Here is a 13,252-nt window from a genome sequence, read left to right as displayed (position 1 = left end):
GATGATGTTGATAATGTTGACGATAATGAGGAGGCGGTGGAGGAGGGGGTGGGGCGCGGTCCGGCCCACATGGGGCCCACTGATCCTCATCAACAGTGAAACAGAATCTGGGATTCAGTTCTGAGGAATCAGAAACTTTAAAATCCTTAAAACCATAAAATCCTGATCTGAAATCCAGTCCATGTTTTCATCCTGATGTGAAATTCAGTCCATGTTTTACAGATTTAATCTCCATGTGTGATTCAGGTCTGAATCATCTGAAGGAAACGCAGTGTGGGAAGCAGAAATACCTCGGAGCAATGCTACCAGGCACTCTATCGCTAGCATTAGTGATAGAGTGCCTGGTAACAATAGCCTGCTACCAGGCGATAGCATTAGCAAAGCAGCTAGTTTTAGCAAAGAAGCTAACATTAGCAAAGCAATTGGTGTTAGCAAAGCAGCTGGCATTAGCAAAGGAGCTAGCATTAGCAAAGCAGTTGGTGTTAGCAAAGCAGCTAATCCAGAAGCACCATTCTGTCCACTGATTGGCTCTTGATGCTAGCCTGTTTTCAGTATTAATGTATATTCAGGAACATCTGGTGTTTTAACAGCTATTGCTGGCAGCGGTTAGCATTCAGAGGAAGAAAATCTGGTGTTGGAACAGCTAATCCTAGCAACTGTTAGCGCTCAGAGGAAGTCTGAGGAGCCTTCAGGGTTTGCGGCGTTTCTGTCCTGAATTGAACTGCTAAAGGTTCTGATGATGCTAAGCTACGCAGCCTCTCCATCAGCTCCCACTTATAAAGTGAAACTCACGTAACATCTGCTTATAGATCGGACCCCTGCTGACCCGCAGCGGCCCAGAATGCAACAGGTGTCGGCTAATAATAAAGACAGTCTGCGCCTTTAAGAGGCTGATGGCTCAGACTAATATCTGCTGAACTTTGAGGTGATTAAGGAGGAGAGTTTGGAACCTGCTGCCTCTCTCTTTTACACACACGCACGCACGCACACACACCCAGGTCGGATTAAATTACGCCCTGCGCCTTTAAGAAGCAGTCAGAAGGATTAGAATTACTGTCGAGTCGCGCACCGCAGCGCTTTTGCCGCAGCGAGCAGCGCCGTTTGTCCGCTGGTTCTCCTGCGTGGGTCGGGTCCACTCCACGCTGCGACATGGCCGAGCTGGGGAAGGGCGTGACGGCCGGGAAGCTGGCCCTGAACGTCCAGAAGAGGCTGAACCGGGCCCAAGAGAAGGTAGGAGGCGACCCGGGGTCAGGGAGACACTGGATCCCTGGTCCTGTCCTGTCCGGTTCGGTTCGGTCAGACTGCAGCTGGGTCTGAGGCGGAACCAGAACCAGGGTGGGAACATTTTGGGTTTATCTAAGATTAAAAGTTTATTTCTGATGAAATGTTAAATATTTTAAATAAAGTTTTATCTGTTGAAACCGAAATGTTTCAGATTTAAAGCTTCTTAATGAAATACATCAAATTATTCCATCTATCCATGTTCCAACACCAATGTGTGAAACATGGTGTTGGCAGCATCATGCTGTGGGGAAGATGAATGAGGAAAAGCTGCAGCAAATTCATGGCATGGAATGGCCTAGTCCAAGCACGGATGGTGAGATTAAAGTGTGATATTTTCTGACCCTTTCCAGCGTTTGAGGGATTAAAACGATTTGGTTTATCTTGGCACGATGCGATGTGGTGCGATGTGATACGGTGGCTCAGGTGGAAAATGTTCGGAGTCTGAGGTCAGCTGAGCCTCGTCTGGGAAAACGGCCTAGTCAAAGTCAGTGAATACTGGGTTTCTCCTGTTCAGGTTGCTATGGAGATCCAACCAGGTCAGAGGTCAACAGAGCTGAACGCCACTCCGTCAGATCAGAGATGACCAATAATCTACCAATTAATCGATTATCTGATGATTAACTTTCTGCAGATTTTTAAATATTTTTATAATTGTACAAATTAATAAAAATGAAAATAAACAGGAACAGTTTAACTTTCTGATGAATCTGTGGATGGTTATTGATTATTGCTTACATGATCGATAACTGGTTGGGATCAATTGCAGATATTAGCAGAAGCTAAAGCTAGCAGAGTTCTGCTGAACAGATTTATTGATCTGCTCCAGTTAATAATCGATTATGAACCGGTTATTTAATAATCTATAAATGTTTCCCTTGCGGTTCTGATCCGTCTGAACATCAGCATCATTTCTCCTTTTTATGATTCTTAAGGTGAATTTTAGAAACTCTTCATTCTGTCGTTAAATTTACGTTTTTAACATGTTGAAACGTTTTAACGACGTTTAAATAAATAAGAAAAGTTTTGTTTCCATTTGTCATAATTCTCAACATATTTTCAGTTTTTATGACAAAATGAACAGTGAGTCTTTCTTTAAAATGATTTTAGATCTGAAACTTCAGCAGCATAAAGAGGAATCTGAGCATTATTTCATAAATGTAATAAAACATTAATGTGAATAATAATAATAATGATAACAATAACAATAATAATCATTTTGTTTCATTACCAGTGAAAATGTGTCTCTGGCTGCTAGCTTGCCATCAATGCTAACAAAGCGGAAAGTTTAGTGGAAGGAAAACCTTTCTCTTCCTTAAACTCTGGCCTGATTTCTGAAACGTGAAGCTAATGCTAACAGATCTGTGGATTAAGATAATATAAAATTATTCCAGATTATTTCAGTCCTTCTGGATTAAAAGATTTCCAACATTTTATCGTTTTTTTAAATCAACATTTTCACTTTAATTCAGTTAATTCAAATTAGAGACATTAAATATGAACAGGTTTACGTTTAGATGAGATCAATAAGATCAGTGAGTCAAAACTTTTTTAATAAATGAAACTAAAGAGGAAACATTTATGATTCTGGTCTGGGAGCTGAAAGCAACAGGCTTCACTTGTAATTCACTTTTTAAAAAGAAAGATGACAGGATTGTGAATGAACCAAATGCTGGTTAGCGTTAGCGTTAGCTTCCGGTTCTTGGACTGAAGCTGTTATTTCATGCTGAACTTGAACTAGATGGTGGGAATGAGACATTTAAACCTGAACTGTTCCCAGACTGCACTCTGTTCTTAAAGCTGCGGTTTTCCCTCACGGTGAGCTCCTGCTGACTGCTGTGCAGCCACATTCAGGCTGGTGACCTTTGAACTCTTTTAGATTGATTTCCAGATTTCAGGGTTTTCTGTTGTACATTTGTCCTTCCAGCAGATTTTCCATTCAGCTGATCGTTGTAAACGTTATAGTTATTGATTAGTTATTAAACAGGAACAGTTTTACTTTCTGATGAATCTGTGGATGGTTATTGATTATTGATTAGATGATTGATAACTGGATGGTAAACGGAGCGACTCTGAGCAGAGGAGCTGCTCTCACATGGACGCCGTACTGCAGCTGTCCTGCCCCTCGCCGGGTGGGGCAGCTATATTTACCCCTTAATGCCCCGGCCTGCCTGTAAATATGCCGGGGGTATTTGTGGGGTGAAACCTGACCCGGGGCAGATGCCGGTTTGTTCTCCCGTCTTTGTGGAAACAGGAAATGGAGACTCAGGTCTGACCTGACGAGCAGCAGGCATCACCTGAGTAGAGGGGTCAAAGGTCGTCCTCCTGTCCCTCTGTCCCCGGGCGTCCAGCGGAGGGCCATCCCGCCGTCCCTAGCGGATTGCGGCGCCAGCTGGTGGAGGCCATCCATGTGCAAACACTCAGGCATCTGACGGGATTATCCGCTGAGCCCGTTGCCACGGCGACAGTACAGCAACACGTCGAGGCGTTGGCCTCGCTGCGACCCGACTGGGGAGAAAGAGAGAGTTAGGATTCAGAAAAATGAAATATTTTTACTAAAATCCAAAAACTTTCCATCACAAGAAAAACTCGTTTAAAATAGAAATAAATGGTTGAATAAAAAAGATTATAAATAAACAAACTACAGAGGTGGAAAATAAACCATCCTGACATAAAAGATTTTATTATTAAATATTGATTAAAAGTTTAATTTCTGCGTTTTTATTCGACGGAATTTCTCACCTGTGACAAAACGCTGCGCTCTGATTGGTCCAGAGATGATTCCTGTTCCTCCCTAAAAGAAAGAAACAAATAATAGTTTTAACTAATTGTTTCATTTTGTTCCATAAACACTAAAAAGTCACTTTATCTTTAAACTTTCAGTAAAACAGAAACTGGATCAAACAAAACAAGTGAAGCTGAAACGAGGTGACCTTTGACCTGTGAATGCCTGATGTCACCTTCGCTTCACTTCTGGTTGTTTCCTGCCTGGGTGGCCATTGTGGATTCCTCCATCTTGTTTTGCTAGCTGTGTAGCTTAGCATCATGTTTCTGGTCAGCCTCTATTGGAGTCGATTTTATTTATTTCATTTTATTTATTGTTGTAGGTTTCAGTCTCTAGTTCAGGATTCGTTGGTTCCTATTTTAGATATTTAGCCTCCAGTCGATCTGAAACTTTTACAAACTAAAGACGTTTTTATTTTCACTTCAGATTAATAACTCAAAGGTTTCATGAAAAAATCAAATGTTTCTGAGAAAGATCTTCCATAAGATCAGTTTGTTGCTCAGTGACTCAGTGTCTCCCCCTGCAGGTCCTCCAGAAGCTCGGTAAAGCCGATGAGACGCGGGACTCCGCCTTCGAGGAGCTGGTGGCTAACTTCAACAAGCAGATGGTGAGCAGCAGCTAGCGCTAATGCTAACGCTAGCCCAGTCCGTCCTCCTGCTCCTCTTCCTCAATACCTCTGCTTCCCGTTTCAGACAGAGGGCAGCAAGGTGCAGCGAGACCTGAAGGCCTACCTGGCAGCGGTCAAAGGTCAGTGTGAAGCAGACAATCAGACTCAGCAGCCAATCAGACGCAGGAGCTAATCAGACGCAGCAGCCAATCAGACGCAGCGTTGCTTTGCATGACAGTTCCTGTGTCTGTTCTAGCGATGCACGAGGCGTCGCGGCGGCTGCAGGACTGTCTGGCTGACATGTATGAACCCGACTGGTTTGGAAAGGAGGAGCTGGACGCTCTGGTGGAGGTGAGACACCTACTGAGGTTCCCGGCCGTCCTGCATATCCCTGTGTGTCCCTGCATGTCCCTGTGTGTCCCTGTATGTCCCTGTGTGTCCCTGCATGTCCCAATGTGTCCCTGCAGCGTCTCTCCTGCTGTTTCTTCTTCTGCTGCTGATTCTCTGTCTCCTCTAACTGCATGCTGCTCTCCTGCTCTGCCTGAAGGAGATGATAGAGAAGGAGCTGGACAACAACCTGGAGGTACTAACTTCCTGCTGTTTGCTGCTGTTTCCTGTTTCTGAGCTCAAACTGTAGCAGGACTGAGAGACGGAACCGCATCCAGACTAGACCATCACCATCACCATCATGTTTTCACTGAGCCAGACCCGAACCATGACACTGACAGGACCAACACTACGACATGAAACACCACAAACGACAGCAGAGACTCACACAGAAACGTCCCGGCAGAGAGAAAAGATTTTCCTCAGAATGTCTTCATCAACCTGTTGTCTCCTCCAGGACACGGACACGCTGTGGTTGGACTACCACCAGAACCTGACGGACAAATCCCTGCTGGGCCTCGACACGTACCTGGCCCAGTTCCCAGAGATCAAGGTGAGTCTGGAAATCCAACACAGGAAATGACAGGAAGTGAGAAAGTGACAACGTGGGGCAACATAGGTGCCGTGTTGCTGAAAGAGACAGCAACACGGCATTGCTGAAGTTGCTGTTTGTCCAACAGGCTCGCGTAGCGAAGCGCGAGAGGAAGCTGGTGGACTTTGACAGCGCCCGCCATCACTTCACCTCCTTGCAGAAAGGGAAGAAGAAAGACGATGCCAAGATCGCCAAGGTAACGGCCAGGAAGCCATTTTGATTTAAGGTGGAACAGGAGATCCTGTTGATTCCACCTTAAATCAGTCAGACTCTGATTCTTGTGTGAAACTGAGAATGTTGACTTGATCTGTTGCTGCTCTTCCTCGCCGTCCTCCTGGCGGCGCTGCATGCTGTGTGCTGTTAGCCCACCGCCCTGCTGGAGATGGCCGCCCCCAGCTGGGCGCAGGGCCTGATCTCCGCCCACCAGGTGGCGCAGACTAACCTCTCCTACAACCAGGTGAAGCTCTGGGTCACCTGATGACATCACACCGTTAATGACATCACTCTGACCTCTTTAAATTGGTCCAAACTGATCTGATTTGATCGTTGATCAGCTTAAATCAGTTTAAGTTTAAATTAAAAATCAGTCGTATTGCTGCTTAACTTTAGGAGAAACTGATTAATGAGGTCACTTATACTGATCAATACAATACTAACTACAAAAACTAAACCTGCTGATTAGTGTTAATGAACTGACTGATCACCAAATTAGATAATTATTAAACCATTAACTAATTTACTAACTAGCACAGAGACTAACTCATCAAACATTAACTCATTTTAAACCAACTAAGCATTCAGGATTAAACTAAACATAAAATAAAAACGACATGAAAACCATCAACCTGTTGCTTTAATTAACTAACTAATCAGCTGACATGTTAGTGACTAGTTAACAGACTAACCATCACTAGTTAGCGACGAACCGTCTGAGCTGCTTGGTTCTGATCTGCATGCTGCATGTCTCATCTGGTTCTGTTGGACCTGTCCGGTACCGGTTCTGATTCTTCACTGTGCATGCGTGCGTGTGTGTGTGTGTGTGTGTGTGTGTGTGTGTGTGTGTGTGTGTGTGTGTGTGTGTGTGTGTGTGCAGGCGGAGGAGGAACTGGGCCGGGCTCAGAGGATCTTTGAGGAGCTGAATGTGGAGCTGCAAGACGAGCTCCCGGTTCTGTGGGACAGGTGAGAACCGGTCCAGTCCGGTCCAGGTGGTTCCGACCCACAGAACCAAACCCTGACCTGTGTGTGTTTCAGTCGTGTTGGCGCCTATGTTGGCACATTCCAGAGCCTGGCAGGACATCAGGAGAAGTTCCACAGAGAGATGAGCAAGGTGAGTGAGCTTGCTGCTCTCCACCAATCAGAGCGCAGCGTTCGGTCAGCTGACCTGCTTCTCCTGTGAGCAGCTGAGCCACAACCTGAACGACATCATGACCAAACTGGAGGAGCAGCGGCAGCTCAAGTAAGTTCCTCCTTCATCAGCCACCAAGTGCAACATGACAGCATTAACTCACAGCGCCCTCTGGTGCAGAAAAGACGCGACTGCAGCCGCAAAGAAAGGCGGCGCAAAGAGGTAAAAATGCTGCATGAAGCCGCGTGCTCCTCCTGCTGCATGCTCCTCCTGCTGCATGCATGTATGTCAGTGAACAGTAGCTGGTCCTGGATACACTTTAATGAAGCTGAACGTCTGCAGCTGTCAACATTAAGATATGAAGAGTTATAATTTGGAGCATGTTGGCTCCCTCATGTGGACAAAGCGTAGAACAGCTGTGCTGATGGTTTTGCACATGTTTCTGTTACGTTTTTCTCTCCTGTTCTCATCGTCTTCCTCTCTCTCCTCCTCCTCGTCCAGTGAGGAAGCCAACCACAGCCAGGCCAGCAGCCCGGCTCCAAAGGTACCAGGCTGCAGTTCTAGCTCTGCTAGTCTGAAGGGTTCTGGCTTTAGATAACAGTGATGTGAGCGTTCCTAACTGCATCTGTGTGCATGGCGCTGCGTGTTTCCACCTGGTGGCGTTGCAGAAGCCTGGCCCGCCGCCCAGCCGGCCTCCTCCCAGACTCTCACTGTCTCCAGACCCAAAGCAGCAGATCGCCGCCCTGCTGGAGGACGAGGCTGCAGCTCCAGACTCTGACTCAGACCCAACCAGCACAACGCAGCAGGTCAGACGTTCTTCATCAGGCGAACCTGCTCACACACCCTGAACCACACGGTCACATCAACCTGAACTGATGGCTCCAACTGTTAACAGACTCAAACATTTTCAACTTTGGATCAGAATCTGGTTAAACAGAAGAAACACAACGACTCGACCCTGAGGGACTCCTGACCTCTACAATGATTACCGACAGAGAGACTGACACTGAAATGATGGTGTTCTGCTTACAACAAGGGGTTAAAGTGTGCGTGTGTGTGAAGCTTCTTGAGTTCAGGTATTCCTGCTATCTGAAGTGGTTTTGCATGAACAGCCTCTGGTCTCGCTTCTTCCTCCTGGTTGTTTTAGTTTCTCAGGTTTAAGTTTGGATTAAAAACTGATTATTGTATCAGAATCACTGAGACACAAAAACATCCAAATAAATCGAACTTGTTGGTGCATGAAGGAGTTTTTCCATCAACCTGGAATTCAGACTCAACATCTGGTCAATAACCGTTAACTTCAGAACATTCTGATCCAGTCAGTCTAGTTCTGGTCCAGCTCCAGTTCTGGTCAAGTTCTGGTCCATGTCTTGTTCTGGTTCTGGTCCAGCTCAAGTTCTGGTCCAGTTTTGGTCCAGCTCCAGTTCTGGTTGCCATGTTGAGCCGTAGTTTGTGGTGAGGTTGGAGTTGAGAATCAGGAACATGTTTAAGTGAAAACAGGAAGTGAGTGATGACCGATCCGTCTCAATGTTTTGCTCACTGCTCCGCCTCAGACGCCATCTTGGGACTCGTGGGTAAGAAGAACGTCTTAGATCCTCAACCAGCTCTGTTTCTACTTCCTTTAGCTTTTTAAAACCCTGCACCTCCCTTTCTTGTGGTTGTTATGGCAACATTAAACTCAAACGCTCCTCTGGCGTTTCCTTCACCGTCCTCCCTTTGACCTTTGACCCCTGGCTTCGCTGCCCAACCCCTGCTGCCGTAGCAAGACGAGCGCGGTGCCAAGCCGCTGTCCCAGCAGGATGCAGAGCAGGAGGCCCAGAGCGGCTGGGACCACAGCAGCTACCAGAGCCACGGCCAGCCTGGCTGGGACAACACCGACCCAGCAGAAGGTCAGGACAGCGGCAGCGCGGAGTGGGGACAGGCAGCTCAGGCGTTCAGCGAGCCGGACTGGGACGAGGGCGGAGCCAGCGAGGGGCCGGGCGGCTGGGGCGAGGAGTACGAGGAGGACGAGGAGGAGGTAGAGTTGGGAAAGTAGATGAACCTCAGAAGACCCTGATTGGCCCCAGACCTCCTGACCTCAGTCCCTCACCGGTTCCGTTTCCTGCTCTGAACTCTTTCCACCTTCATGCTTTCCAGAAGTCTGTCCAACTGTAACGCCCGGTCTTTTCTTCCTCCAGAGCTCTGTGACCAACGGCGCCGATGCTGACCTTCCTCCAGGGTTCCTCTACAAGGTGAGTCCACCGACCGCTGAGTGCTCTCTGGCTGCTGCTCGACTGAACCGGGCTTGGTTCTCGTCCTCCAGGTGAAGGCAGTGCATGAGTACACGGCAACGGACAACGATGAGCTGGAGCTGAAGGTCGGAGACGCTGTCCTGGTTTTGGCTTTTGATAACCCTGAGGAACAGGTGAGCATCATGGGCGAGAGTCTGACCTCAGCGCCACACAGACAGACCGAGTTATACACCGATCTGTCCGAACACGGACGGTCTCTGCTGGGTCTAGTCAAAGAAAAAATAATCTGTTTACAACACTCTGCCAGGTTCAGGGTCCTGGAGAAGAACACACAACTCAAGTTGCTGAGTGTCATAGAAAAGCATCGTCCTCACATTGACCAATAAGGAGGAGGGATGAGACTTGGTCAGAACCAGCAGAGATCCGTTAGCTGCTGTGGACGGGTTTGGGATCAGGTCTCCAAAATAAAAGCCTGCTAAGCGTTATTTAGCATCTTTTTATTGTCGGGCATCAACAGGAAGATCTTTCTGCAGGTCTGGTTAGGAAGTCATGACCCAACATTAATGCTGGGAAGAGACTGAAGGAGTCAACCTTCCTCCAACCGGGTCAGAACTTAGAATGTCATCCAGCAGAGTAAAATAATTATTATCATGATGACCGGTCCCGGTTGGTCTGGTTCTGGCCAATCAGAGACAGCTATTCGTCACAGAGGATTTTATTTAAATGAGCTTCCAGCTGAAACAAAGTCTGCTGGGGTCTGAGTTGTAGTGGCGAAAAGTCTGAGCTAGGAGTATATCCAGGCCTTTGCATTGCTGGTTGCTGGTTGGATAAACTGTGGTCCTGTGTAACCTGAGGTTTGCCTGTGTAACCGGATCCTTTCTGCGTTGTGCTGGTTCTATTGATCAATCAGGCCGTGACACGGTTTGTCTTTAAAAGGATGATTTCTCGGTTTATTCTGACGAAAACAAAATACAGAAAACAACCGTGTCATAACCTGCCCGCTCCAAGTCCTACACAAAACAAAAGTACATAACAAAAATTTACTTAATAGATATATAAATAAACTGGATGTATTTAGATGATAAATAAACAGGCACACACCTCTTCTCCAGGACAACATGACAAAGGGGGCGGGTGGGGGGGGGGGGGGGGGGGGGGCTAATGGGTGCAAACAATTTAAAGACAATACCACAGAAGAAGAAATAAAAAGGAGGGGCTTCCGATCTTAAAGTAACACAGTTAAAACAATGACAGTTTCATTTAGGTAAGGAACAATACAAATAACCAAAAAACAAGACATGTTGTATAATTATAACAAAAAAGAGAAATACAACCAGGTTACATTTGCAGGACGACGGCTGGCTGCTGGGCGTCAAGGAGTCTCACTGGTTCCTCAAGAAAGATATTTCAGCCAAAGGGGTTTTCCCTGAGAACTTCACCCAGAAGGTCTGATGGTGGCGCTGCAGCTCATCCCCAACCTGAAGCTCCTCTTCATCCCTGATGATGGCGATTAGCTCTGAAAGCTAACGTCATGGCAAACAGCGATGGAGACCAGTGCCTGTCCACACGTTTCTGCAACCATCTAGTTCTTCTGCAAGTTTCAACGACTTTTTAGTAAATAAAAATAAACGGATGTAATAAAGAAGGGTTTGGGATTTTTTTCTTTAAATTCTGGATAAAAGTCCAAGATTTCATTTTTAATGATGGAATTTAAGAGAACATAAAAACTATTTGGTTGGATGGGTGGGTGGATGGATGATGGATGTTGGATGCTGCAGTGAGCCTCTGCTAAGGTCCCATTCGTCTGAAAGCGTTTTCCAGTGTTGAACACCAGGGGGCGCCGTCCAGTCATCCTGCATAATGTCTGGAGAGCCAGTTGTTTCCATTGGGACACAATTACTCACCATATTCCAGATTTTATTTTTCATTTCTCATTAGAACTACAGTCATAAATTAGGTTGTATTTATTTCACACTAGAACTCATAGAAAAGAGAATGGCATATTTAAGAGTTCAGTAAAGTTTTTGTATTTTAAAAGGTCAGTTACGTATTACTGGATATTAGGCACATAACTTTCCCATAAACATCTGGCATCAGGTTTACGTATTTCTGGATCAAATTAATGTCAGTAAAGATAAATGAAGCACATTGTGTCCATTTTGGCCAATCTAACAACATAAACTGGTTTAGACAGAACGGGTTAAGTATTCAGTATTTGATCTGGTTAGTGACCTGCTGTGACCCCCAGGCTAATGAATGTTAAGGTGTTTACGTTTTTCCCATGGAGACCGAGCAGCACCAGAATGACCTTCAGTGTTTCTATTAGAAACCAGTGACCAACCATGTGGAAAGCAAACACTGCCAGGCCCCAGTCGGGCGCCAGACCCCACAGGGATGGGACAGACACTTCCTTTCCGCCAGCAACCAGGAAGAGGTTCGGCCATGTTGGAAAACATTACTTGTTTACAGAGTCGCTCAGGTTGAACGTCACAGAAAGTAAAAGCTGTGAATCTGCTGAGTCCCAAAGGCAGCAGTAAATTGTAGCTGCAGTCCGAAAGGGCCGGCTGGTTCTGGCTCTGATGGGACCCTGACCCTTTGGGAATCCTCCACAGGACCAGTTACAGGCGGGTTTCTGGGTGCATTTAACTGGAACAAGGTGACAGTGAAACTCACTGTCACCTTGTTCCAGTTAAATGCACACCGACCATGTTTATGTTGAGTCTTTGTGTTGGTTCCTCCTTCATCAGTCTGTTGAACAGTAACTGGACCAGCTCTGATGTTCAGAACCAGTTCTGTTAGGAGGTCCGGTACCTGCAGACTTCTCTTCTGTTCAGAACTTTTTAAAGATAAAAATTAAATATAAAAGGTGTTAAACTGCTGACCAAAACCCGTTCATCTCCAAGTGGTAGCCATGGAAATCGTCCGTCTGTTCAGCCTCTAACCAACTGGAAGACCTGAATGTTTAACTGGTTTTAATAGAGCAGCTGGTTGAGTTGGAGCCGTCAGCCTTTGCAATGCAAATGAATCTATCAGTGAAGTGATGAGGGATTCGTTACCAATGCCAGTTGCCTCACCTGGCTGCAGGTGTCTGCTTTCTACAGACTCAAGCTGGAAATGCTAAAAATTTAGCAGCTAAATGCTGCCTAGCACTCCAGAACCAGTTTCAATGAGACAGCCAATCAGCAGGCAGCCAGTCAGCAAACAGCCAATCAGCAGGCAGCCAGTCAGCAGGCAGCACCAACCTGGGAACCAGAACGTTTCTGATGATGAACAAATGAAGAAATGCTTTAAACAGCTGACTTCAGAACACTCTACGGCAACAACTGAAGGACAAAAAGAGCCTTCATCTCATTCATCTATAAACATTGTTTTTCCAGTGTTCCCAGTGATCCCTGTGGACCGTCCTGTCTGTCCTGGAACACTAACCTGACTTCTATTCTTCTACATATGCTCAGCTCAGCTCCATCATGGGGCTCTTAGTCCAAAATAAGCGTAAAGTTTTACAGAAACACGTTGAGATTCCCCTGCAGCGGCAGAAGAAGCTGATTAATATTTTTAAATGTTTTCCAAAAAAACATCTGAATGATGTTGAATTACTGAGGACTGTGAGAAACAATGAATCATTATGTTTTGACCTACATCACTTGGATTAGCTCTGCTCTTTAATTTAACCCAGACTAAATCTCATTCCTGCCATTCCTGAGCCGGTCTCTCAGAACCACAAATCACTTCCCTGCTTTAAAATATCGTCTTAAACCAAACAAATGAGACATTATACCAGATAAGAATCTGATGTTGTTTTATTTAGACATCCAAAAAGCTTCAAAAGAAATTGTTTTTGTTTTAAACTGCACATTTAAATAAAGATTGTTAATGTATGAAATTTTGAATCCACTCTGGGATAGCCTGCTTTAAACGGTGACTGGCTTTAGTCTTTTATTATAGGGTTGCTGACAATATTGGGACTTTAGAGGAATCTCTGATATTTAAAGATGTTTTAATAAAGAGTAGAATCCATTAAAAT

General features: G+C 45.8%; 1 protein-coding gene across 11 annotated transcripts; it reads left to right on the top strand.

Moving 5' to 3' along the window:
- The first annotated feature begins 962 nt into the window (after positions 1–962).
- bin1b (bridging integrator 1b) lies at positions 963–10,873 on the top strand. Of its 11 annotated transcripts, none has more exons than XM_081598158.1 (19): positions 963–1,230; positions 4,593–4,673; positions 4,759–4,813; positions 4,930–5,024; positions 5,221–5,256; positions 5,518–5,613; positions 5,741–5,848; positions 6,017–6,109; positions 6,746–6,831; positions 6,904–6,979; positions 7,053–7,108; positions 7,178–7,219; positions 7,499–7,541; positions 7,666–7,803; positions 8,551–8,571; positions 8,760–9,014; positions 9,175–9,228; positions 9,300–9,401; positions 9,536–9,713. In XM_081598158.1, exons 1-19 carry the CDS (start codon positions 1,150–1,152, stop codon positions 9,605–9,607), a joined length of 1,590 nt encoding a protein of 529 aa, XP_081454284.1. In that variant the 5' UTR covers positions 963–1,149; the 3' UTR covers positions 9,608–9,713. The 11 variants fall into 11 exon arrangements, with proteins under 11 accessions (XP_081454284.1, XP_081454289.1, XP_081454281.1 ...); XM_081598155.1 differs by lacking the exon at positions 9,536–9,713 and adding an exon at positions 10,579–10,873 and having other exon boundaries at positions 976–1,230; XM_081598163.1 differs by lacking the exons at positions 7,178–7,219; positions 9,536–9,713 and adding an exon at positions 10,579–10,873 and having other exon boundaries at positions 972–1,230.
- The last annotated feature ends 2,379 nt before the right edge of the window (positions 10,874–13,252 follow it).

This window comes from Poecilia reticulata, chromosome 2, assembly GCF_904066995.2.
Source record: "Poecilia reticulata chromosome 2, P_reticulata-male-v2, whole genome shotgun sequence".
NCBI classification, from domain to species: domain Eukaryota; kingdom Metazoa; phylum Chordata; class Actinopteri; order Cyprinodontiformes; family Poeciliidae; genus Poecilia; species Poecilia reticulata.
The sequence above is the reverse complement of the archived record's forward strand: the minus strand, read 5'-3'. Positions and strand labels throughout refer to the sequence as shown.

Coding starts and splice junctions, on each gene's coding strand:
- bin1b (XM_081598155.1), top strand. CDS start 1,150: ATGGCCGAGCTGGGGAAGGGCGTGACGGCCGGGAAGCTGGCCCTGAAC. Junction 6,980..7,052: donor TCCACAGAGAGATGAGCAAG/GTGAGTGAGCTT, acceptor TCCTGTGAGCAG/CTGAGCCACAACCTGAACGA. Junction 8,572..8,759: donor CGCCATCTTGGGACTCGTGG/GTAAGAAGAACG, acceptor CTGCTGCCGTAG/CAAGACGAGCGCGGTGCCAA.